The sequence below is a fragment of the Manihot esculenta genome, chromosome 5 (genome assembly GCF_001659605.2).
Source record: "Manihot esculenta cultivar AM560-2 chromosome 5, M.esculenta_v8, whole genome shotgun sequence".
Lineage (NCBI taxonomy): Eukaryota > Viridiplantae > Streptophyta > Magnoliopsida > Malpighiales > Euphorbiaceae > Manihot > Manihot esculenta.
This window is the reverse complement of record NC_035165.2, coordinates 17,216,094-17,241,491: the sequence shown is the minus strand read 5'-3', so window position 1 is coordinate 17,241,491 and position 25,398 is coordinate 17,216,094. Positions and strand designations below refer to the sequence as shown.

The 25,398-nt window shown below is 41.6% G+C and overlaps 1 protein-coding gene across 1 annotated transcript; it reads left to right on the top strand.

The window, feature by feature from the left end:
* Positions 1-1,696: 1,696 nt before the first annotated feature.
* On the top strand, positions 1,697-21,025 carry LOC110615801 (tyrosine--tRNA ligase 1, cytoplasmic). The gene is made up of 10 exons (XM_021757912.2): positions 1,697-1,909; positions 2,002-2,149; positions 2,504-2,793; positions 2,887-2,983; positions 4,183-4,288; positions 4,470-4,552; positions 4,731-4,876; positions 5,207-5,312; positions 20,399-20,458; positions 20,785-21,025. The coding sequence occupies exons 1-10, from the start codon at positions 1,710-1,712 to the stop codon at positions 20,803-20,805; spliced, it is 1,257 nt and encodes a 418-aa protein (XP_021613604.1). The 5' UTR covers positions 1,697-1,709; the 3' UTR covers positions 20,806-21,025.
* The last annotated feature ends 4,373 nt before the right edge of the window (positions 21,026-25,398 follow it).

The following is a 25,398-nucleotide window of genomic DNA, read 5'->3' as shown; positions in this document are numbered from 1 at the left end:
CATTATATACCTCAAGTAAGGTGAGTAGCTTAGATGTGTCTTCAAGTTCTAGGAGACATTTGCCAATGACAATCTTAATCAATTCTTGTGTTACTTGTTCTTAAATGTGTAAGTTTATAGCTGCTTCAAATTTCTTATCTTTACTCCTTGTCACTAGTCCACTAAAAAGCACCAATAGATCTTTTGTACTTGTTGGTTCGCATTATAAGGTACATATTTAAACTATGAAATCTTTATGCATTTATTAGAAACTAGTGATACATATGATGGTTCTAAGATTATTGTTTTTTTTTAACATGAATTATAATCTATATATATTTTCAAATTCATTCGTTGGATAATTTATATTTTTCATCAGTTTATTAGGAATGAAAGTTTTGACTTTGGATTTTAATTGAATCTATTTTTTTTTTTTAAATAAAGAGAAGTATCTAAGTTTAGAGATTTATTATATTATTACTCTCTATTGAAATTAAAAATTATATAAAAATTTATAAAAATTTAATTCAATTCATTTATTTTCAGACAATTATTTTATTTGGAACAAAAGAATTTAATTTTTTTTAATTTAAAAAATCTTTATTTAAAAAATATTGAAATTTTGTATAATTTTTAAAAAAAATTCATTTAAATTTTTTTCATCCAAAAAAATCAAGTTGAAAGGAGGATAACATTATGCATTATTGAGCTTCAATTTAGACTATATAATTCAAACCTTTCAAGGTGTTGAATAATAACTTAGATGTGAGCTTTTTCTTCAAGCCAACTGAAGGCATTTATAAATTGTCATAATTATTTTATTTTTATCATAGTTTTTCTTATAAAAATTGATTTTGAACTAATGATAAATTTTATTAAAATTATTAGAACTTTGTAAGAAATAATTTCACTTAAAACTATTTACAATAAAATTATTTAATTAGTCTTTAGAAACTCTTTTTTTCTTTTTGATCTTTTTTTTGTCTTAATTTAATTTTTGTTTTTTATTTTTAATTAATAATTAATCTTAAAAAATTATTTTAATTTAATAATGACTATTAATATTTAATTCATTTATAATTAATATTAAGAAATTTATTATATTATTTTATTAATTTAAAAAGAAAACGATCTTTATATTTTTATGGTAAAAAATTATGTAAAGTTTAAATTTTAAATATTATAAAAATATTAATAATAATTTTTCGATGAATGTGACAAAAATATTGTTATTTATAGGAATAAGTATTTATGTTTAGTTTAAAAATAATAAAAATAATGAAAATTAAATTAATTTAAATTTATTATTGATTTATTTAGTATAAAATAGTTTAATTAAATTTTATTATATTTAAATTAATCCAAATAAATAAATTTTTTAAAATGAAAATAAATTAAATTCTATTAATTCTTTCTAAGATCAAACAAGGGCTTGAATTATAGACGCTTAGATTACTTAACTTATTGAGATATAGCACTCCATTCAGGAATCCTGAGATGAAGCACTCCCCTGACTATTGGTGATTGAACGCCTCCTAATATTGGAAGCAAACCCACCACACCGCTGACCACTGTCCTCCTGTAATAAACACCCAGCCAGCCCAGCCCATCAGGCCTCCCCCTGCCCCCCGCCCAGTGATGAGCCTACTTGGGCTGTAAACAGTGCTGATAATGGGCTCTTTAAGGCTAAGCTTGTGAGATGTGCTGGACTCAACGGCCCTGAAGAAGCAATGTTCCAAAACCTAGTTAAAAGTTCAGACTCATGCGGTTATACCTTCTCCCTTCTTTTTTTGTCAGCCTCCATCTCCTGTCTATTGACTGTGTCAATGGAGGAGAACCAAATTCCGCCATCCCAAGAGATGCAGTCCCTCTCAGTCAACTCCTCTGATCCAAATTCTAATCCTGCCTCCTCTTCTTCTTCCTCTTTCCAGTAAGCTTTCTATCTGTTATGTAATTATTTGATTCACTTTAATTGGTGGTTTTGCATTGGCGATAATGCTCTTGTTGGTTCTTGAAAGTCAGGCTGACTGCGGAGGAGAGGTTTCGAATCGTGAGGAGCGTTGGAGAAGAATGTATACAAGAGGATGAGCTCTTCAATCTTCTCTCCAAAAAGCCCCAACCCATTTGCTATGATGGCTTCGAGCCTTCTGGGAGGATGCACATCGCCCAGGTACTCATTTCTTTCTTTTAAACTCCTTTTTGGGTCTGAATTCAGTTGATTTGTAGTATCGTAAGATGATCAGATTTCAATTCTGGTACTGTAGAACTAGGCTTGCAGTAGAGTTCAGCAGATTGCTATTAAGCACTGTGTACCTACATTACAATTATGGTTTTGATTTTAGAATCTTTCAATAGTAATAATTAGTCTTCCGTTTATGCTTCTTGTTTGGTAGAGAGGTCTTAACCTTCAAACTCCGCTTTATCACAACATTGCTAGTTTGGATATCAGCTTGTTATGTTTAACTTCTCTTTTTCCTTCCCAATACTGATTTGCTTGTCCTCCTTTTGTGGACTTCAATTACAGGGAGTCATGAAGACGATAAATGTGAACCAATTGACTTCAGCTGGTTGCAAGGTGAAAATTTGGATTGCTGATTGGTTTGCCCAGCTAAACAACAAAATGGGTGGGGATTTGAAGAAAATTCAAACTGTAGGACGTTATTTTATTGAGATATGGAAGGCAGTTGGGATGGATCTTGAAGGAGATAAAGTAGAATTTCTATGGTCTTCAGAGGAAATTAACTCTCGGGCATCTGAGTACTGGCCTCTTGTAATGGATATAGCCCGTAGGAACAAGCTTCCAAGGATAATGAGGTACCAGAGTAGAGATTTAAATATGCTCTTTCTGAAAAATGAGATCACCATAAATCATTAATAAACAAAAAAGGTTACTTTTTTCCTTATTAGGTGTGTTCAAATAATGGGTCGTAGTGAGCAGGACGAGCTGTCAGCTGCTCAGATTCTTTATCCATGCATGCAGTGCGCTGACATATTTTTTCTCAAGGTACTTGCAATCATTGTGATGGAATTAGCAAGATTTGCTGCTTCTCAAGTTAAGCAAATGTTCTTATGAATTTCTTGTGTGGCTATAATAAAACAAAATGTTTATTTTGTTTGAAAGTAGGAGCTTTATTGCACTTTTAAAAGGTCTTGACTTGATGTTCTCTAACTTTTTGGTGAGTCATGAGTTCGTTTACATTTATTAGACATTTTTAAAGTGAGATAATTCTGTAAACATGAAAGAAACTGTGCACACGCTACCATAAGAAGCATTGGGTTGACTGAGTAGAGTGTGCTTAAATTTGCTCAATTCCGTCTCCCTCACAAGTAAGCACATTTTGAACAGATTATATTGATATATTCTGCATCTGTTTATTGTCTGCTTATCCCTTTGGCTCTCTCCTAAGTCCTAACAAACTTCCTTAATCCTTTCCTTTAAAGAGGGTATTAGTATAGCTTAAATTGAACTTAAATATAATATAGTGTCAAATATTTGTTTAAGCTTTGTGCTTCAACTTCTTCTTCGTCTTTTTCTTTTTCTTTTTTCTTTTTGGTACTTATGGTCAGTGTATCCTCAGTCCATTTTTCACATACCAAGATAGTCCCTTCTCCAGATCTCCTCAACATCAGCCTAACGCATTTGGCATAAATAATCGTACAGTGCTCTCAAGTGGAGTCAATTCTGGTTAATAAGGAAGAGAGCTTTCTTCCTTGTCAACTGGACTAGCCTTATTGGGTTGTGCCTCAACTTTTGGTTGGCTAGACTCTAATCATGAGCTTAGCTTATGAAGTTATGCAATTTTGAAAGCAGTGGCAAGTGGCAACACTTATATCTAAATAATGTATGTTAATGACAATTTTATGCTTTCCTGGATGGCAAGTAATCTGGTCCATCCCATATATATATATATTACACTTATTTTGGGTTATCATACTTATAAGAGGAATAATTATGTTTGTTGTCATCATCATATTATCTGGTGGAGTGTAAACCATAGACTTGATATGCCCTTGAAATCTATTTGTTGTGATTCTAATGTTGCATGTCGCATAGAGAACCATAGTTTTGTGTCTGTGCTCGTATATTGTATAATTGGCTAGGAACTCTGATTTTGTGATATATGTGTTTGTATTACTCAGTCTCGGTATATCCTTTGCTTAAATCACAGCTTACATCTTTTTCTAATGTTTGCCATTTGACAGGCTGACATTTGTCAGTTGGGCATGGATCAACGGAAAGTGAACGTACTTGCAAGAGAATACTGTGATGACATCAAGAGGAAAAACAAGCCTATCATTTTATCTCATCGTATTTTCCTAATTTCTTTTTTATTTTAAGGTTTAAAGTGATGTTATGTGCTTATCATCGTCATTGTTGGCATTCTTCTTCTGATGATGATGATTGCTATTCTTCTCCTTCTTCTTCTCATCACTGTTCTTCTTCTTTTATTAACTGGGTTATTGTTTGATTCTGACCACTGTCTTTGCAGACATGCTCCCTGGTTTACAGCAAGGGCACGAAAAGATGTCTAAAAGTGATCCATCTTCCTCCATCTTCATGGAGGATGAAGAGGTATATTTTGCTTTTATATGAGAGAAAGTAAATAATGTAAAAATCTGGGAATGGAATGCTCTTACATATAAAGATTGGTTGTTTCTTTACAGTAGCGGTGTTGGTATTGGTGGTGTTGTTTTCATCAATATCATTACACACTTCATTACTTCATCATTCTTTTCAATTGCTGTCATAGGCAGAAGTAAATGTGAAGATAAAGAAGGCATATTGTCCCCCAAACATTGTTGAAGGGAATCCTTGTCTGGATTATATCAAATACATTATCTTCCCATGGTTTAATGAATTTAAGGTGGAGCGCAGTGCTGAACATGGTGGAGAAAAGTAAGTGAACTTACCTTCCAGTTACTTAAGCTTTTCTTGTTTCCTTTAGATAGGAAATGATTTAAGACTGAGAAAAGGGGGAAACAAAAGTAATTTCTGTTGCCTTCTAGTTACTTTAGCTTTTCTTGTTTTTCTCCCCTTTTTCTGAGTCTTGTATCATTCCTATGCTTTCTTAAGTTTGGCTGTTAATCATAATCGTCTTTCTCTTATATTTATCTTATTCATGATGGATTCATGCTTTTGGATTGATGATTGCAACTAATTGATTACTTTGTAGTTCAACCTCAATAAGGTGTATCTTGATATGTTTACATTATTTTATTAATTTAGGATTTTTAAAAGCTTTGAAGAAGTTGTTACTGAATACAAAAGTGGCGAACTGCATCCTGGTGATCTGAAACCTGCTATTGCTAGAGCATTAAATAAGATACTGCAGGTAATTCTGTTCTATCCTTATCATACTATGCATTTTGCTAGACATGTATGTTGCGATCTGGGATCTCTTGAGAATAATTTTTCATCTCATGTGGATTGGTTCAAATTTACCATAATTGAAGTGGAAATTTATGTTAATTGAAGGTAAAGACATGAAGGATGGATTTTCTGATCGTGGCATTTAAATTATTGGGAGTAATTGTTAAACTGATTTCTTACTTTATGAGCAAATCGATCAAGTCATTTATAATTGAATTATAATAGAATTCATTTGCATTTTTTTTTTGTAGCACCTATTTATATAAACAAATTCCACAGTTTTTATTTTGACATTGAATGAGCTAAATCATTAGTGTTGATGTGATTGATCTGACCGTCATTCTTTTTGTTGAGATTAGATCTCATCTTCATGTTTACTAACATAATTTGACATCATTGCTGTTATTATTATTATTATTATTAGACAATCAGTAACTTATTATTTTGCTATATTTATAATGATGACCGCTGGATTTCTTCACCCCGGATCAGGGGCTTGACCACAGCCAAAGGCCCATAACGTAGAGGCCCACGCACCTGATATGCACAACAAGCCTGGCTCATTCAACCTTCAAGGCCGGGCTCAACCAAGCTTCTTCACTCAGATCGGCCCAGTCCGCGACCAGCAGGCCCTCTCCTCTTAGGACTCAGCGTCCGGCCCGACTCTCGGCCCAGCCCAGTATCCAGAGCCATACTAAGACAGCCTAGCAGATCCGCTCGAGCGTACGCACGAGGAGAATCAGAGGCCGTTACGCATGGAGCAGGCTGCTGATACCCTCGTACACCCGAATCTGTATGTCAGAGACGCGTGTCCCAATCATGGAAAGGCTTTTACACGTCACCAGCAAGCATAGCGAAATGGATAAAAGGGGAACCCCCTCCCCAGAAAGTTTAAGTTTATTTTTCAATACCAAAACCCTTGTAAAACCCTATTCTATTGGATCTCAGATCATCAATTGGCGCCGTCTGTGGGAAACGAAGGAGATCTTTTCATCACCGGAGTTTTCACTTTCAAAACCCACTGAGATCCACGATGGCAAACCACCAAGAAAGTAACCTTAACATTCCAAATGACCTGAGCTCTGCCCAAGATGGGCAGCAGTTCTCCTTTTCTAGCCCTACAACGTTGAATAACCAAACGCCTATTCCTCTTAATCCCTCGCCAAGCTTGGCAGGGAATACTCCCACCATGATTCTGTCTAACCAGGACATTCAAACTATGGCTCTCCAGCTACAGACTACTGCTCACTGGTTAGGGCAGATAATGCAACAGAGGGGCCTTAGCACCCCAATAAATACACTCCCAGTAGTGGAGGAACCCAGAACCAATGAACCCCGACCTACCTCTGACCGCCTCCAAGCTAACAGCCACGATGCCGGGGAAGAGGAAGAACCGGAGGCCCGAATCCATGGGAGAAGGGCAAGAGAGTTGATAGAAAATGAGGAGGCGGACAACTATTCTGCCGGAACAACCAGGGAAACGGGAACTGAAACAGAGGAGGAGGAATACAGCTTGGGCAAAAGATCCAGCCCGGAAGACGAGAAAATGAACCAAAAGCTGAAAAGGTTGAAAGAGCAGCTCTTAGCCGAGCTAGGTAAGAAAGATCAGAGCCAAACCTCCTTGCCCACCTCTTCTCCCTTCTCAAAGATAGTGCAGCAGGAGACCGTTCCCAAGAAGTTTATGATGCCGCCGATGGCGGCCTATAAAGGAGCTGGTAACCCGAGAGAGCATGTCATGAACTATAAGACCTTCATGGAGTTGCAAACCCTGTCAGATGCCTTAATGTGTAAGGTGTTCCCAACAACGCTCTCGGGACCGGCGCGGGCGTGGTTCAACAGCCTGGAGGCCGGAAGCATTAAAAGTTTTGGAGATCTTGCCACCCGCTTCATCAGCCGGTTCATAGCCGGGGTGCCAGCAGATAGGAAGACGAGCTATCTGGAAACAGTGAAACAGAAAGAAGGTGAATCACTCAGAGAGTATGTCGCCCACTTCAATACGGAGGCCCTGCAGATTCCCGAGCTGGATGAAGGAAGGGCGGTGGAGGCCATGCAAAAGGGAACAACCTCTGCCGAGTTCTTTGGTTCTTTGAGCAGGAAACCTCCGACCTCACTGGCTGAGTTGATGAAGAGGGCGGAGAAGTATATAAGGCAGGATGACGCCTTAGTGACGAGTAGATTTGCTAAAGGGATGGCAGGAAAAGAGAAAGCCCCGGAGGAGAGGAGGCCGGAGAGACATGAGAAGAAACATGGAAAGAGGCCTGAGCCGTACAAACAGGCCTGCGAGAGAAGGGATCAAAGGCCTCCTCCTCCTCTTTGAGCAGGAAACCTCCGACCTCACTGGCTGAGTTGATGAAGAGGGCGGAGAAGTATATAAGGCAGGATGACGCCTTAGTGACGAGTAGATTTGCTAAAGGGATGGCAGGAAAAGAGAAAGCCCCGGAGGAGAGGAGGCCGGAGAGACACGAGAAGAAACATGGAAAGAGGCCTGAGCCGTACAAACAGGCCTGGGAGAGAAGGGATCAAAGGCCTCCTCCTCCTCCTCGGGCTCTTGAACCAAGAGTGCTCCCTCCTTGGGTTCCCGAGAAACCAACCCCCCTCAACGCTTCCAGAGCCGAAGTGCTCATGGCAGTCCAGGATAAGGAGTTCCTCCAGTGGCCCAAACCCATGAAGTCGGAAGCAGATCAAAGAAATCCTGACAAGTATTGTCAGTACCACCGGAGCCATGGGCACGATACGAATAACTGTTTTCAGTTAATCGCGGAGATTGAGAGGCTGATAAAAAGGGGGCACCTCAAAAATTTTGTGAAGAAGCCAGAGGGACAGAGGCCTCAGCCTGGTTCGACAGCTCAGACGCCTAGGAGAATAGGAGCTGGACCAGTGAATGATGGGTCCAGTGGGACCATCCACATGATTGTTGGAGGAACGGGAGGACGGATGAGCCGTCGAGGAAAGAAGAGGAACCGGGAAGGAGAGACCAGCAATAGTGAAGTCATGCAAATCGTTGACCACTCTCCCATGATCATCACTTTCTCCTCAGAAGATGCTCAGGGTATTCAGATGCCCTTATGATGACGCGCTTGTCATTGAAGCCGTCATTCATAATTATCGGGTAAAGAAGGTCTTAGTGGATGATGGGAGTAAAGTCAACTTGCTGCCATACCGAGTGTTTCAGCAGATGGGAATTCCAGAGGAACAACTGGTTCGGGACCAGTCACCAATCAAGGGGATCGGAGGAGCCCCGGTACTTGTAGAAGGAAAGGTGAAGCTGGCTCTTACCTTGGGAGAAGCACCCAGAGCTCGCACCCATCATGAGGTGTTTTTGGTGGTCAAACTCCCACTGAGCTACAATGCGATTTTGGGGAGACTGGCGTTGTTCGACTTTGAAGCTGTCACTAGCATCAGGTATTTGGCACTCAAGTTCCCAACGGAAGAAGGAGTGGGAATGGTCCGGGGCAGCCAGGAAGAAGCAAGGGCGGTATACTTGGCCACAGTAACAGAGCCGAGCTCAACTGGAGAAGCACTCGACTCGGAAGTTCTGGAGGTCAGAGATGAAACAAAAGAAGCCCGGACAGAGCCAGTTGGAGAGTTGGAAACCTTCCCCTTATCAGGAGCAGATGCAAACAAGGTCTTCAGTCTTAATGCCAGCCTCACCAAAGAACAAAAAGGTGAAGTCATGGCCCTGATCCGAAGTCACGCGCCGACCTTCGCATGGAAGCCTTCAGACATGCCGGGAATTGACCCCAAAGTGATGACACACCGATTGAATGTCCTCCCCGAGGCCAGACCAGTAAAGCAAAAGAAGAGAGTAGTGGGAAGAGAGAAGCAGCAGGCCACCCGGGAAGAAGTGCAGAAGCTAGAAGAGGCAGGCTTTATTAGGGAAGTCATGTACCCACAGTGGTTGGCAAATCCTGTGTTAGTCAAAAAAGCCAATGGCAAATACAAGATGTGTATAGATTTTACCGACCTAAATAAGGCCTGCCCTAAAGATTGTTACCCCCTACCTGATATTAATAAAATAGTCGACTCAACGGCCGGTTTTGATTATATGTCTTCTTTGGATGCTATGTCAAGTTATCATCAAATCCCAATGGAAAGGTCGGATGAGGAAAAGACCTCATTTATAACTGAAGATGAAACTTATTGTTATAGGGCTATGCCCTTTGGATTGAGAAATGTCGGGGCAACGTATCAGAGGTTGATGAATAAAATCTTCAAAAACCAGATCGGTAGAAATCTGGAAGTGTATGTGGACGATATGGTGGTCAAAAGTTCCACTTTCCAACAACACATAGCAGATTTGAGGGAGATATTTGGGGTGTTAGATCAATACAGAATGGAGTTGAACCCAGCAAAATGTGCCTTCTTCATTAGGGGAGGAAAATTTTTGGGGTACATGGTGAGTGGTAAAGGCATTGAGCCTAATCCGGAGAAAGTGGAAGCCATACTGAATATGCCAGAACCGACCTGTGTAAGAGATGTTCAGAGACTAACCGGGAGAGTAGTAGCGCTTAACCGATTCATGTCGAGGTCGGCAGAAAAGTGCTTGCCATTCTTCAAAAAGCTGAGAAAAGTACCGAATTTCGAATGGACAGAAGATTGCCAAAAGGCCTTCATAGAGCTTAAGAAGTATCTTAGCTCGCCTCACGTGCTCAGCAGTCCCATAAAAGGAGAAGAACTTCTGATATATCTGGCGGCCTCAGAACAAGCAGTCAGCGCAGTGCTAGTAAGGGTGGAAGAAGAAGAACAGAAGCCTGTTTTCTACGTTAGCAAGGTACTCAGAGACACTGAGGTCAGATATTCGAACATTGAAAAATTGGCTTACGCCTTATTGCTAGCAGTCCGGAAATTCAGAGTTTATCTAGAAGGCCACCAAGGAGTCGTGATGACAGACCAACCCTTAAAGAAGATTCTACATAGGCCGGAAACTTCAGGGCGGATGTTGGCATGGTCTGTAGAAATTAGCCCTTACTGTCTAGAGTACCGACCTCGAACAGCCATAAAATCCCAAGCTCTGGCTGACTTCATAGCAGAGTGCGCATTCAATGAGGAGAAAGGAGGATCATCCTCAGAGATATCAAGAAAGGGGGAAGAGAGAGAGCCCCCCCAAGAATTTAGCTGGAAGCTGTATGTAGACGGAGCATCAGGTGCTGAGGGTAGTGGCGCTGGGATAATGCTTAAGGGGCCAGAAGGTTTTAAAGTATGTTATGCCTTGCGTCTAGAATTTACGGCTTCTAACAATATGGCCGAATATGAAGCCCTGGTAAATGGAATGTTGGTAGCTTCGGAGGTAGGGGTAACCGACCTCGAGGTGAATAGCGACTCTCAGTTGGTGATCAACCAGGTGACGGGAGTATATCAGGCTAGGGACCCCATCATGCAGAACTATCTTGATAAAGTAAAAACTATAGAAGCTGAGCTCACGGGTCGGGGAGTTATCGTCAGATTTCAAAGAATACCTCGGGATGAAAATGAGGAAGCAGACCTGCTTAGTCGGTTGACCAAAGAGGAGTTAGAACAGCTTCCCGATGAAGTATATATACAGCATGTCCGTACACCTGCTTTTAAAAAGACAAACACGGTACTGCAGGTAGAACAGAGCCCAACTTGGATGACCCCATACCTGAGATACTTGGAGGAGGGTGAGCTCCCCGAAGATAAAGATGAAGCCAGAAAGATAGCAGCTCGTGCTGCCAACTACCAAGCAATAAGGGGAACCTTATACAGAAAAGGGAAGTCCAGCCCATGGCTCCGGTGTGTGAGTCCGGAAGAAGCTGCAAAGGTAATGGAGGAAATACATAGAGGCCTATGTGGGGCTCACGAGGGAGCAGGGACATTAGCCAACAAAATATTCAGGCAAGGGTACTACTGGCCCACTGTTAAAAAAGAAGCAGAAGAGTTTGTTCGGAGGTGCGACGTATGTCAGAGATTTGCTAACGCCATCAGAACCCCTGCCACTCCTCAAGCAAGCATATCCAGTCCATGGCTTTTCTCACAATGGGGAATCGACATCCTGGGACCTTTCCCCAAGACTACGGGGCAAAGGAAATTCGTAGTGGTGGCTGTGGAATACTTCTCGAAATGGCCAGAGGCAGAAGCAATAGCCACAATCACAGCTCGCAAGATGATAGATTTCGTATGGGGACATCATCTGCAGATTTGGCATACCTAGAGTACTTATCTCAGACAACGGCAGACAATTTGACTGCAGCATTTTCAGAGCCTTCACGACGAACATGGGCATATGGCATAAGTTCTCCTCCGTGGCTCATCCTCAGACTAATGGCCAAACAGAAGTCACTAACAGAGCTATCCTTCAAGAATTAAAGAAACGGCTGGATGGCGCAAAGGAGAATTGGGCAGAAGAACTCAATAGCATACTATGGGCACTCCGAACCACTCCCAGAGCGCCCACTAAAGAAACACCGTTTGCACTTGCTTATGGCACAGAAGCCGTAGTCCCAGTTGAATTGCAGATCCCCACTCATCGAGTCCAATTCGTTAGTGAGAATACTAATGAGGATAAGTTAAGAAGCAACCTGGATGCTCTTGAGGAAGTCAGGGAAGAAGCCCAAGTCCGAACTGCCGCTTATCAACAACGAGCAGCGAGATATTACAACCAAAAGGTCAGAGAAAGAAGCTTAAAAGTGGGAGACCTGACCTTAAGAAACCTGGAAGCTACAGGAAAAAGAGTGGCCGCGGGCAAGTTAGCACCGACCTGGGAAGATCCTTTCAGGGTGACAAAAGTGGTCAGGCCAGGGGTATACCGAATCGAAGATATGCAAGGAAATCCTGAGCCCCATGCTTGGAACATCCAGCACCTAAAAAGGTATTTCCCTTGAAATATTTGTAAAGAAAAACATTGTATTTGGACAAATATGAGTAAATAAAAGTTATTTATACAATATGAATGAATAAACATTCCTCCATGAAAAAGAAAGAACAGGGCTCAGAAAGATCCCTTAAAACAAGACCTCAGTTAGGCACAAAACCAGCTGAGATGACGAAGCGACAGTAAGGCCAATGAGCCTGAATCTTGTGCAAAAACCTCAAGAAGGCACAAAAAACTGCCGGCGGGGCCCCGAGGTCACCCCGGAACGGCCGGCGAGGATCTTAAAGATGCCTCCCGGAGCATGAAGACCGGGATCCCCTAGAACTCCCGGGAAAACAAAACAAAAAGCTGCCGGCGGGGCCCCGAGGTCACCCCGGAACGGCCAGCGAGGATCTTAAAGATGCCTCCCGGAGCATGAAGACCGGGATCCCCTAGAACTCCCGGGTAAACAAAGAAGACCGGGATCCCCTAGAACTCCTGGGAAAATCAAAACAAAAAACTGCCGGCGGGGCCCCGAGGTCACCCCGGAACGGCCGGTGAGGATCATAAAGATGCCTCCCGGAGCATGAAGACCGGGATCCCCTAAAACTCCAGGGAAAATCAAAACAAAAAACTGCCGGCGGGCCCCGAGGTCACCCCGGAACGGCCGGTGAGGATCATAAAGATGCCTCCCGGAGCATGAAGACCGGGATCCCCTAGAACTCCCGGGTAAACAAAGAAGACCGGGATCCCCTAGAACTCCCGGGAAAATCAAAACAAAAAACTGCCGGCGGGGCCCCGAGGTCACCCCGGAACGGCCGGTGAGGATCATAAAGATGCCTCCCGGAGCATGAAGACCGGGATCCCCTAGAACTCCCGGGTAAACAAAGAAGATCGGGATCCCCTAGAACTCCCGGGAAAATCAAAACAAAAACTGCCGGCGGGGCCCCGAGGTCACCCCGGAACGGCCGGTGAGGATCATAAAGATGCCTCTCGGAGCATGAAGACCGGGATCCCCTAGAACTCCCGGGTAAACAAAGAAGATCGGGATCCCCTAGAACTCCCGGGAAAATTAAAACAAAAACTGCCGGCGGGGCCCCGAGGTCACCCCGGAACAAAAACAGCCAGGATCTCGTAAGATCTCCTGAAAACAAAAAATGGTCGGTAAAGGACTTAAGAGCTTCCCGAAATGAAAATTCCCCATATCATATGCAGGGACAACTTCACACAGTTCCGACCTCACAAAAAGAGAGGAGCCCGGAGCTACCAAAGAAAAATCAGGTTCCGACCTCCTGAAGAGGCACGATAGCTAAGCAGCGCCGACCTCAAAACAGATGCTAACGCTAAAAGTTTGGCTATAGAACAAAAAGCCGAGCTCCTAGCTCGGAAGGACCTATATTCTCAAAAGCTCAAAGCCGGGCTCGCAGCTCGGATAGACTTATATCCTCAAAAGCTCAAAGATATGAAGGCCAAAGAAAAAGGTCGAGCTCCCTCTCTAAAAGGGCTCATAAATGAAGAAACCTTCAGAAGGATAAATAAGGGAGAAAAAGGGCTATACTCAAAGCTCAGATCAGTTTATCTGGAACAAACATCCAAATTTACAACCAAGAAGAAGGGGCTAAAAGCAAAAAGCAGACATGCTAGTCGCCATTAAAAGGTATGAGATTTGATCTCTCAGACTATTAGCTAAGAGCTGAGCTTGCAACTCAAGAGCAATTCAGAGCTTATGAATGAGAATACATAGTGTACAAATATGAGAAAAAAGATATTAGAGTACTTTGAGGAAAAAGAAAACTGATATTTCATTACAAATAACTATTACAAATTATCTTTCTGACGAGGTGGGGGGATAAATAGTCCTTAAAGGACTTACATCAGTAAGAACACCCTCGCCTACATTACTTCTACTTGCAGTCACATCTGAAGGAAGCTCGGAATCCCTTGGATCAGAGCCCTCAACGTTTACAACAGGAGCTATCTCTGACTCAAGGTGGAGATCCTCCTTCTCAGAGTTAGGGTCATCCTTCCCTGACTCAAGGACTTCCACGTCCTCCCCCTCTAGCTCGGACTCTTCCGAAGAAGACCCAACTGGCCGGCATATGTCCCTCCGGCAATCTCCTCGGGGCATAGGGAAATCATCCTCCCCATACAGCACTGGCTCGCCATCTGAGTCCACTTCGTACTTGCGAAGCTCGGCCAAAGGAGTATCAGGAGCGTGTCTGGCTTCTCTCAAACCGCGATTGTAGCCGGTCACATACATACGGAAGGCTTTCTTAAGAATAGCCGATTTCATTTCACCAGAAGCCTTATATTCATCGAGATGTGCTTTACAGGTCTCAGCTACAAATTCCTTAAACTCAGAAGAGTCCTTGTAGTCCTGAAGATGAGCCTCACAGGCCTGCTCAATTTTCCCCTTCAGCTCATCAGACTCCTGATACTCCGCTATACATTGTTCGCGCACCAGTGAAGCCTTGTCCTCACCATGTTTTACTACCTTGAGCAGGGCTAAACACTTACTTTCCAGGGTCCTGACTTCATGGTTGAACTGTTGATGGCGAAGCTTGAGCTCTTCAGCCGATGAAGCCAGGTCTCTGATATGATCAGAGCTCGTACTCAATTCCTGCTCAAGGACCTTCACCCGAGCTAGGGCCATTTCCTTCTGAGCCTTCACTTCCTTCAACTGAGCTTGAAGCTCTTCAAAATCAGCCTTTAAGGCCTCATATTGTTGCTGGACCTCAGCTTTTTGCCTCACGGCCTCATCCTTTTCGCTAAGGGCCTCCGTCATAGAGGACAGCTGCTTCAAAACTTCTTTACAACGAACCTCCACTGCAGCTGCCCTCTCATCAGACACTTTGAGAACCTCACGGGTCTGAGACAGCTCTGCTTTTAAAGACTGGGTATGCCCTGCTGTCTCCGCCGCCTTCTCATCAGCCTTTCTAAGGGCCTCTAGCGCAGAATGCAACTCCACCTGGAGGGACTGGATTTGCTCCCGAGCAGCTACCAGATTACCCCTCGCATCACTGGTTGTAGACAGATTTTCCTCCAGACGCGCCTCTTCAATCCGGCGGTCTACGGACTCCTGGAGGGAGCGATCACGAACATCCACCTCCATAAAGAGGCCCATCACCTAGAAAGGAAGAACAACTGTCAAGAAAAAGAAACGAAGCAAACCTAAAGAGGTGAAAAAACAACTTACCATCAGAAGCATTTCCCTAATTGAAGATCCGAGCTCCTCACGAGAGCGAGATCGGAAGGACACTTGCTCCTTGGTAGAACTGGCTAAAAGACCAGTCAGGGCAAGAAGACGAGGATCCGAAGCCTCTGTAATTCCGTCGAACATTCGCTCTCTGAGAAGTTCGGCGACAGCACTGGCCGGAGACTCGGAGGTAATGTCCGATGTGTTCAGAACGTTGCCAGAAGGAGACAGCGAAGGCACAACAGGAACACCTTTCTCCTTCCCAATGGGAGGAAGAGCTGGAGAAGGTCCTGTGGCAGCCCTGGATTTTTTCCGAGCAGGAGAGGGGGCAGATGTTCCGGATGGGGCTGGGCGCTTATCCCCGGTCTTTGATGGAACGCCCTCAGATCCCTCAGGCCCAGTCCTCACAGAGGCAGGGGCATCTTGAGCAGAAACCTCTGAGATTTGGTCATCTAGGAGGATGATCTCCATCCCTGTCCCAGAGGCCTCTTTGTCTTCAGTAGCAGGGGACTTAGATTTTCCCCCTGACACCCCTCCAGGAGAATGGGCAATACCCTGCTCCACTTGATCAGCACCTTGGGTCTGCTCCACAATAGCTAGGGAGGCTTCCCTCACGACCTCTGAGGAGGCTGGAGCAGATCTAGACCCCTCAGCAGGCTTCGAAGTCGAGCTCGATCCACCCCGGCTAGACAGCCGAGATGACTTGGTGCTGCGAGAGCTCGGCTTCGAAGCTCTAGAAGAAGCTTTGGCGGGAGGTCGGCTAACCTTCTTGGAGGAAGCAGCTTGAACCATCTCCGCAACAATCTCAGTCACTGAACGCCCATCCCCAAAGGCGTCAAAAATGGCATGCATATTATCCCGAGACAGGACAAAGTTCTTGGGGAACTTGGTGTCATCCATTTTTACCTCAGAAGCTGCAAAAGAAACGAAATTATAAAGAATCAGCATATTTTCCGATATTATGAGCAAAGAAGAAACAGAATAGTCGGACAAGGCATTATACCCGTGTCCCGGATATCCCTAAGATTGGACGCGAACATACACTTCTCGACGTCATACTTCCTCTCAACGGAAATCAGTCGAAGCAGCCCGACCTGCTCAATAAGACTCAATTGGGGCAGCTCGTTGCAACCCGGGAAGATCTCCCCCCAACTTAGATCCACCTCCCACGTTCTGGCGGACCCTAATTTTAACTCCGCCACAAGGAAGTTCTCCACCCATCCCTTTATGGAGTCCTTGTACCCCGTGAAAAGAGATAACCCACTACGGGGGGAAAAATAATAGAAATTTTGAACCACCCTAACCAGACGGAAAAAAGTGACAAACAGACAGGCCGTGGGTGTAAAACCCCAACTCAGGCAGATAGACTCAAAACAGGACATGAACAAAATGGAGTTTGGGGATAACATCCGAGGAGTTACCCCGAAGTATTCAAAGACCTCAATAAAGAATGGGGTAAAAGGAAACGGTAGACCGAATTCTCTCTGCTTCAAGAAAAACACTATACGACGACCCTCTTGGGGATCCACCAAACCCGGAGGGGGAGGGTAAGGAATGACTATCCTTTCATTTGAAAGAGGTGCTCGAATGAAATACAACGGAGCATCTAAAAGTCTCTGGGAAATATACTTAGTTATGTTGGAGGGTGTAATATGCGACTCAAGGTTAACAACATCAGGAAGCTTTGAACTTGCCATGGAAGAACAAGGAAGCGTACCTGAGAACACAATGGGGTGAAAAATGCAGAAGGAGTTGCAGGAAGACAGAGCAGAAAAGAGCTAGTTTCTTCAGAAGACAGAAGGAATTTGAGATGACAGGCAATAATGAGACGGAACGTTGATCTGAACAGTTTTGTCTTGGAGCGGCGCGATCATTAATTACTCTCGAAGTTTACCCTCTCAACGGGTAGATAAATAACCGGTGAGAAGGTAAAGGGGCAAAAAGATGATCGCTGGGCTTCTCCACATCCGTCAAGGGCCAGATCCGTGATTACAGCCCATCAATCAAAAGCCCATTCGCCACCTACATAATACAAGCCCAACTCGCCAGTCAGAGCAACTTAGCCCGCAGGAACAACTCAACCTGCAAAATTCACCACCTCCATGGTAAATACCAAGGAAACAGAGGGGCAAGTCATGAAAAGACTCAAAAGTACAAGCAAATGGGAGCATGATAAAGGTCAGACTTGCTCATCGTTTAAAAAGTTATAAGATTTGCCTTATCGTTATTGAACAAAGGCTGCGAGATCGGAAAGAGGCGACAAGGGCACCTCGGAATCATACAGAGCTGAGAGCTCAGAAATCAACTCAAGGATTAAAGACCGAGCTCACAGGTCGGATTAGTCCAGACCGGAAAACATAACTTGAGAGCTCGGTCGGCTAAAGGAGGCTCAAAGCTCAATCCATCAAGTAAAGACCGAGCTCACGGGTCGGTTAGTCAAGCTCGGAAAAGTAAACCGACCGTCCAGTTGGTTAAGTAGGCCCGAAGCTCGGCTCATTGACTAACAGCAAGAGTTCGTGAAATATGGTCTGTTCAGCTCGGAAAAAACGAAACAAAATTTAGTTGGCTAAAGCTACGAAGAAAAGCAGTATCAGTACTTCATCCATGAGAGAGAAAGAACAAGTATGAGTAAAAAACAAGAATTTCATTAAAAGAAAAGTACATTACAGCACGTTACAAAGGCCTACGCTACGGGATGAAAGACTATCCTTAAAGGATTTACATAACCACATACATCATTATCTACGTTTACATCACTGACATCTGCCCTACTATCTTAGTCTTAATTCCGGGGACTATCCTAGTACGGAAAGCGAGCTCTACAGGTCGGCTGAGCTCTGTCTCGTTATTATAGGGGAACTGAACAAGTTGATTCCCATAAGCATTTCTCACTGTTCCCCTAGGCAAACGTTCGGTTACCCAAGTGTGATGCACGGTACATTCGGACAAGCTCAGATATTATATGCCGGCCGTGCACCACACATGAAAAACATAAGTCTTCGAGTTACGGCACCGAAGAGATCACAAAGCATACATTCGAAGAAATCGCTGGAGACTTGACTGAGCGCAGCTGATCTCAGTCCCTCATAACGTAAGCACCCCACACTGAAGGAAACAATAAGCTGATCTTTCTCGCCACTTCCATTTATATCAAAAGAAGATAACAGGGGCATCGGAGAAATTTCTTTCTTGAGGGAAGGCAAAGTTAGAGCAAACTCCCCAACAGCCCAGAACCTCTTTGGAGCCCGGACAACAAACAGAGGAGGAGGTCGGCCAGACGACCTGGGTAAAACAGTCTCAGCAGCTTGCCGAATAGTCCCACCCATCGGCCGCCCTACCAGAAGGATCTCCAAAGCACCGTCCAGACTCCTTAGAGGTAACATCAAATTTTCAAGAATTTTGAACTGACCCATTCTTATCTCAGGTACTGCAAAAAGTTTCAAAACAGAGACAAGTCAGAAACAATTCTCCATCAAGATGATAAAAGCAAGATTAAAACAAACCTCTGGGGCAACAAAGCAATACAAACTCAAGCTCACCTCATTCCGTTTGAAGAAGGCGTCAAATGGATCCTTTGCAGATAAAACAGAACAATCAGAACAATCTCGTTAGAGGAAAGAAGCAGACAGAGAAACGGAAAGGAAGAACCTCTTGTTCCAGCAGAGGATTTGAGAATGAAGAAAAGTTGGCGTTGATATATACCCGGAGCCTGAGGCCTTAGCACGGGGCAGAGCTATGCTAGACTCTAAGCTAACGGCGTCAGAATTTTAAAAGATAGTCATGGAAAAGGAAAGAAAGGACATGTCCAGATAATGATGACAGGAAAGCAAAGACAGCAAAGAACACGAAGAATGGAGAAAAGCCAGAAAGGGGAAAGAGCAGATAGGATTCGGAAACTGCACAACGACAGAAAGATGAAAGGATGTTATTAAGGCACCTGAACACGAACAGGCGCGGTCATAATGGTTCTTGATATTCACCCCCTCGGCAGTGGGAGCAATAACTACCGAGAAGGTGAAGGGGCAATTGATGACCGCTGGATTTCTTCACCCCGGATCAGGGGCTTGACCACAGCCAAAGGCCCATAACGTAGAGGCCCACGCACCTGATATGCACAACAAGCCTGGCTCATTCAACCTTCAAGGCCGGGCTCAACCAAGCTTCTTCACTCAGATCGGCCCAGTCCGCGACCAGCAGGCCCTCTCCTCTCAGGACTCAGCGTCCGGCTCGACTCTCGGCCCAGCCCAGTATCCAGAGCCATACTAAGACAGCCTAGCAGATCCGCTCGAGCGTACGCACGAGGAGAATCAGAGGTCGTTACGCATGGAGCAGGCTGCTGATACCCTCGTACACCCGAATCTGTATGTCAGAGACGCGTGTCCCAATCATGGAAAGGCCTTTACACGTCACCAGCAAGCATAGCGAAATGGATAAAAGGGGAACCCCCTCCCCAGAAAGTTTAAGTTTATTTTTCAATACCAAAACCCTTGTAAAACCCTATTCTATTGGATCTCAGATCATCATATAATATTAATTAGGATAATTTACAAGTTAGTCCCTGAGGCACGTTTCTGTTAAGAGAATAATTCTTCTGTTGAATTTCGTTGTTACTTGGTGAGTTGAAACCTGTGAAAGTTTGGTCCATCTTATTATTATTTTTTTCCTAACAATTTATTCCCTCAATTTGAGTGGATTACTTTTGTTTATGGTTGACTAATGGTAATTTTAACAGAACAGGAACATATTTTGGATTCCAATTTTTCTCCTTAAAAAATAGAGGGTCTAAGTTGTGGTCTTTGTTATATTTCAGGAACTATATTATAAAGTATCCCATTAAGTATAGGCCTATATGATTAGTTGTCCATCTTGCTTAAAAAGACAAGGCCCAGTTTCTAATACACAACTCTATCAATTTGCTAGATGCATCTGTTATTTCTTTTTTTCTTAGTTTATTACATATATATTTTTATTTAGTGAGCTGCGCAGCTTGGCTCACTATCTTCTGCAGTTGGCATTTTAATTATGTCCTTGATATCTTCTGCAGCCTGTACGTGATCATTTCAACAATGATGCTAATGCTAAGGATCTGTTAAAACGGGTCAAGGTTTGTATACTTATTGTGCTTTGTTATTTTGTATTAAGACTGTTAAATGAGTCGAGCTTAAGCTTGAAACTAGATTTTTAAACTTTAAAAATCTAGTTGATCTTTTTCTGAACTTGGACCGGATTAATCTTAGTTTAATGAGAAACTAATACAATTTGCATAAGTTGGGGTAGACAAGTCTCAATCAGCTTGTCTTTTTTTTTTTTTTTTTCCTCCCTCCACAAAAATAAAATAAAGTGAGAAAAGGGCAGGCATGAATATGTTATGTTTCTAAATGTTGACCTTATTTTTGGTTGGCTTAGCTGTTGGTTCTTTGTGATATGTAGGGTTACAGAGTAACGAGGTGATGTGGAAGAACATGAGCAGATCTGTGTTGGCTTCTCTATGTTGCATGCAAAGGAAAGGAGCTCTGTTGGGTTCTGATGCTGCCATTCTTAAACTAATACAAAACTTGAATGGTATTATTTATTTTTAGTTTCTCAAACTCAGAACCAGGTTTAGTTTGTGTTTATACTGATGCTATTAGAATTTGAAGCCAGCAATTAGAAATTTTCTGTGATGCCCCAATCTATTGCACAGATTAGCATCTATCAAGTTAACAGGAATTAAAATGTGAGAGAAAATAGGGAGACTGAAATTAACGGAGATTATAATTTTTTCAGATTGAAGCAACGAAAGATTCCTTTTGTCACCAAAAACATATGAAAACAAGGATATCACTCAATTGCATTTCTCATTAAACTTAAAATATTTCTCTCTTTCTGTCATTTTTCTAGTTGTCTAGACATTTATACCCTATTTTTAAATTACTTTTATTAATGTGTTTTGTATTCGTCAATATATATATATATTTTGAGAGAATTACTATTAGATCTTTGGGTTTTAGAAAATTTGATAGTTTGTTTTTATAAGTTCTAAGCCCAAGTAAAAGGTTGCTTGCTATTTTCGAATGTAACTATCAAGTCCTTTTGGTTTATATATTTACAGTTTTGGAGCCCACTCAATCTTAGAGAGTCTCGCTCAATGTTCTATAGGGACTCCTTTTGATCTCTTTCTTCTCCTTCGACCCTTCCCTACCCTTGATCCTTTTCTTCGTTATGTCAAATTCTGAGGATCAATTATTGGAATTAATGGCTCTTACAGAACATCTTAATTTCAACGAATCAATGCTGAATCTAGAGGACAATGTTCAGAGTAAATTGTTATAAGAGAAATGTTTGGTGGGGAAACTTATCGCAACAAAGTACTTTGGTACCACTACTATTAAAGCTGTTTCATCCAAAGCTTGGGTAATCAAGAAGGATTTCTCAGTAGCAGCAAAGAGAAATAATGTTTTCCTCTTTTATTTTGAAGAGGAAGAAGTCCAGCACGTCTTTCAATCTCAATTATTGATAGAGCATGGAATAATGCGATTTATGCGATTTTTCAACAAGAATTTGTGAATTGATGTATTCACTCTTTAAAAATTTAATATTGGAAGTTCTAAATCATGACAAGTCAAATTATTATCGCTTAATTTAATACTTATGAGAAAAGAATAAGAAAATAAGCAACATATTATTCAGCATATTTAGACGTGTAACACAATAAATTGCGTAATACATGTATAGTCGAATTGTATTCAGATCAATTTTATTATTTTAGTATTTTGTGAGATTTGTTTTAAATTAATTTGACTTATATTAAAAGTTAAATTTGTGCAGTCCATTTAGGAAGGATATTTTTTTCAAGACAATTTAGTAATATATCTAAGTTTAACCATTTGACTAGATACCCTTCCTATATTGTAATTATATATTTTTACATCAGTATTAGGGTTTAGATGCTATAAAAACACAATACTGTTTAAGGTGACAGCCATGATAGATAATCAATGGAGATGATGTTATGAGTAATATTTTGATTCTTTTTTATTGTTTAACAATTTATCAAGATTTAACCTTGTAGCATTCTATTATGGATTTTCGCTATATTTAGTTAACTTATTGATGTGGAACCCTATGGTACAAGTCTCAAACTCACACGCACAGGTAGATATAGAATCCAAATATTTAATAAACCCACCTCCTATGACACCCCACACTTAGAGAAGTTGAAACACCAATGATTGAAAGATTCATATGAGAATCCGACATAACGCTACAATGATTAGTTGATAAGTTAGCCAAGATTCTTAGTGCAATTGATAAAAGCAAATCCTCACTATCACTCAAAGCAATACATGCCAAAGACATGAAAAAAAATTTTAAAAATTTAAATTCAGTTTAGTAAGGAGAAAACAAATAAAACCCTAAAACACTCTTCTTAGGTCTAGCCGAACTACACATAAGATCCAAGTCCAATCACACACTAAAATAACACAACAAACTCAAAAATATTAAAACATAAGTCTAAAACATGACCCAACACTCTAAAACTTAAAAGATAAAATATCGCCAAAATACAAGTCCAAACAAAACCAAAATAAAACAAGTGTTTAAATAATAAAACATAGCTCATCATAATAATGCCGAATAAATTAGACAATGCTATCTCCATTACACACCTTAAGCAAGGTGAGTAGCTTAGGTGTTTTTTCAAGTTTCGTGAAACATTTGCCAATGGCTCAATTCTTGTGTTACTTATTCTTGAATGTGTAAATTCATAGCTGCTTCAAACTTCTTAACTTTGCTCCTTGTCATTGGTTCACGAGGAAGCACCAATAGATCCTTACTTCCTGATTCTCATGTGATTGTGCTTGCTGGTTCGTATCAGTTATCAAGAATTTCTTATGGCGTTCTCAAGCTAGAATCACTTGATTATCTATATTTCTAATCACATTAGTTGGTTAGAGGTATAGTAGAGTAACCCTTAAAAGATATCTTAGCATCTTTCTTTGTTAAATCGTGTGACGGAATTTTTGATCACGAGTTGATTCTTGATTCCACATCAATCGTGGTATATTCAAAACACTTGCTAGTCCTATAAAAAATAGCCAAATGACATGGCTATTGAAGATATCCAATTATTCTCCTTTCTGAGTTCAATTAGTGAGGCTTCAATCGAATCAAATGACTCTTACCAATGCAAAATCAATTGGAAATTTTTTGGGGCACTTTGTTGAGGTGGATGAATCAACAAAAGACATTCCTAGTATCGAGACTCACATGAGAATCAGATCCATGATTTCAATAGAAAATCCTTTTCTTACAGGTTTCCATTCAAAATGATTCGATGGCACAATACGGTGGGTATCCTTCAAATACGAACGGTTGCCTGATTTATACTTTAACTGTGATTCTTTGGGCCATTTCAACATCAATTGTATTGCCCCTCTTTCCCAATCTTCGATTCAATCAACTGGCAAGTGCAATGCTTATGGCCCCGGCTTAAGACAAACATCTCCAAGGAGAAAAATCACACAACACACAGAATTTGGAGAAGGAAGCGCTAGAGGAGACAAACCCAAATTAGTAGAGAGCCATTTTTACAGACCAACACTAAAGAAGCAAATGTCTCAACACCGATGTACGTATAAATGTCGATTCAACGGACGAAGGACAAACAAACGCTTTCAGTGATTGGTACTAAAATCAATAACATCCAATGAAGTGTACTAGGAAAGGGAAAGAGTCTAAGAATAATCAAACTCTTACAAATTATTTTTCCAAAACTAGCACCTGCAGCAAAGCATCGAGCCAAGAGCCAATGAGAGGGAAGCCTAACTTATTCTCTAATATATGCTCATGACCTGAAATCCTTTAGCTTTTCAAACATCAATAGGCGACGAAGGGATGGATTCAGATCTGCTGTTTGAGAGTTTTCCCCATCTCCTAGATTATCTCCAGCTTAATGTTATTAATGTTGTAACTCCTCGACAGAACGTTAAAATAGGAGAAGAAGAAGAAGACCTTTCAAGTAGGAGCCGAACCTTGACCTTGGGTAGACCTCTATCTAATATAAAAAGAGGGCCCAACAAGAATGCCAACCCATCAAAGCTAAGCATTCTCTAGTCAACCAAGCTTCAAGCTCAATGGGCTTTATGACTACACAAAAACTACCTTTGATTTTTGGCCTTATGATAAGGAAGTGGAGCCAAATCTCTCAATTATGGGTTGTATGGATTAGGTTAGTAACTTAAACTCCTTTAAAAATCTAGAATCTCTTTCCCCCATTTCAGAGTTAGTTACAAAGAACACCAATCTTGTTCAACACTCATCTGGTTGGAAAGCAAGGAAGTTAAAACATCTCGAAAAACTTCCAAAACTTCAGATTGTTAAGAAAGTGTTGGGATCGAAAGATCTTTTGTCATTAGAGGAGCTTATACAGATATCAACTATTTAGAATAATAAGCAAAAGGAATTGGATGATGCATTAATCGGGCATGCAAGGATAACGCAGAAAATCAAGAGGGGGCATACGAACTTGGCAGAGTGTGGAGACGTTTGGCACATTCAAACATTGCTAAAAACATTGCTAAACAATCACAGGTGATTATTCAAGAACTCATAGAGGATGAAAAGGGTCATGGTAACACTCTTAATTTCGAAAACATGCCCAGAAAACGCTCTGTGCAGGATATTGGAAATGAAGTAGGGAAGAAACAATGCCGTGGAATTAATCACATTTCTGAGGTGGTGGAGGCCAACCGGGGATGGCCTCACGGTTCGATATGAAGATTTTATGTTGGAATTGTCAAGGGTTTGGGAATCCCTTAACAGTTCATAAATTGAAATGGATGTATAAATCCTTATCCCATGATCTGCTATTTATTAGTGAAACAAAAAACAGTGATCATTTTGTTCGTAGAAAGTTGAACTCCTGTAATTTTGTGAACATGTTTCTTGTAAGCCCCTTAGGGCAAGCAGAAGGCTTAGTTTTAGCCTGAAAAGACCGTTGTTCGGTGACTATTGTTAAAGTAGCCTCCTTTATACATGTAACTATTTTGGACCTTGCTAATA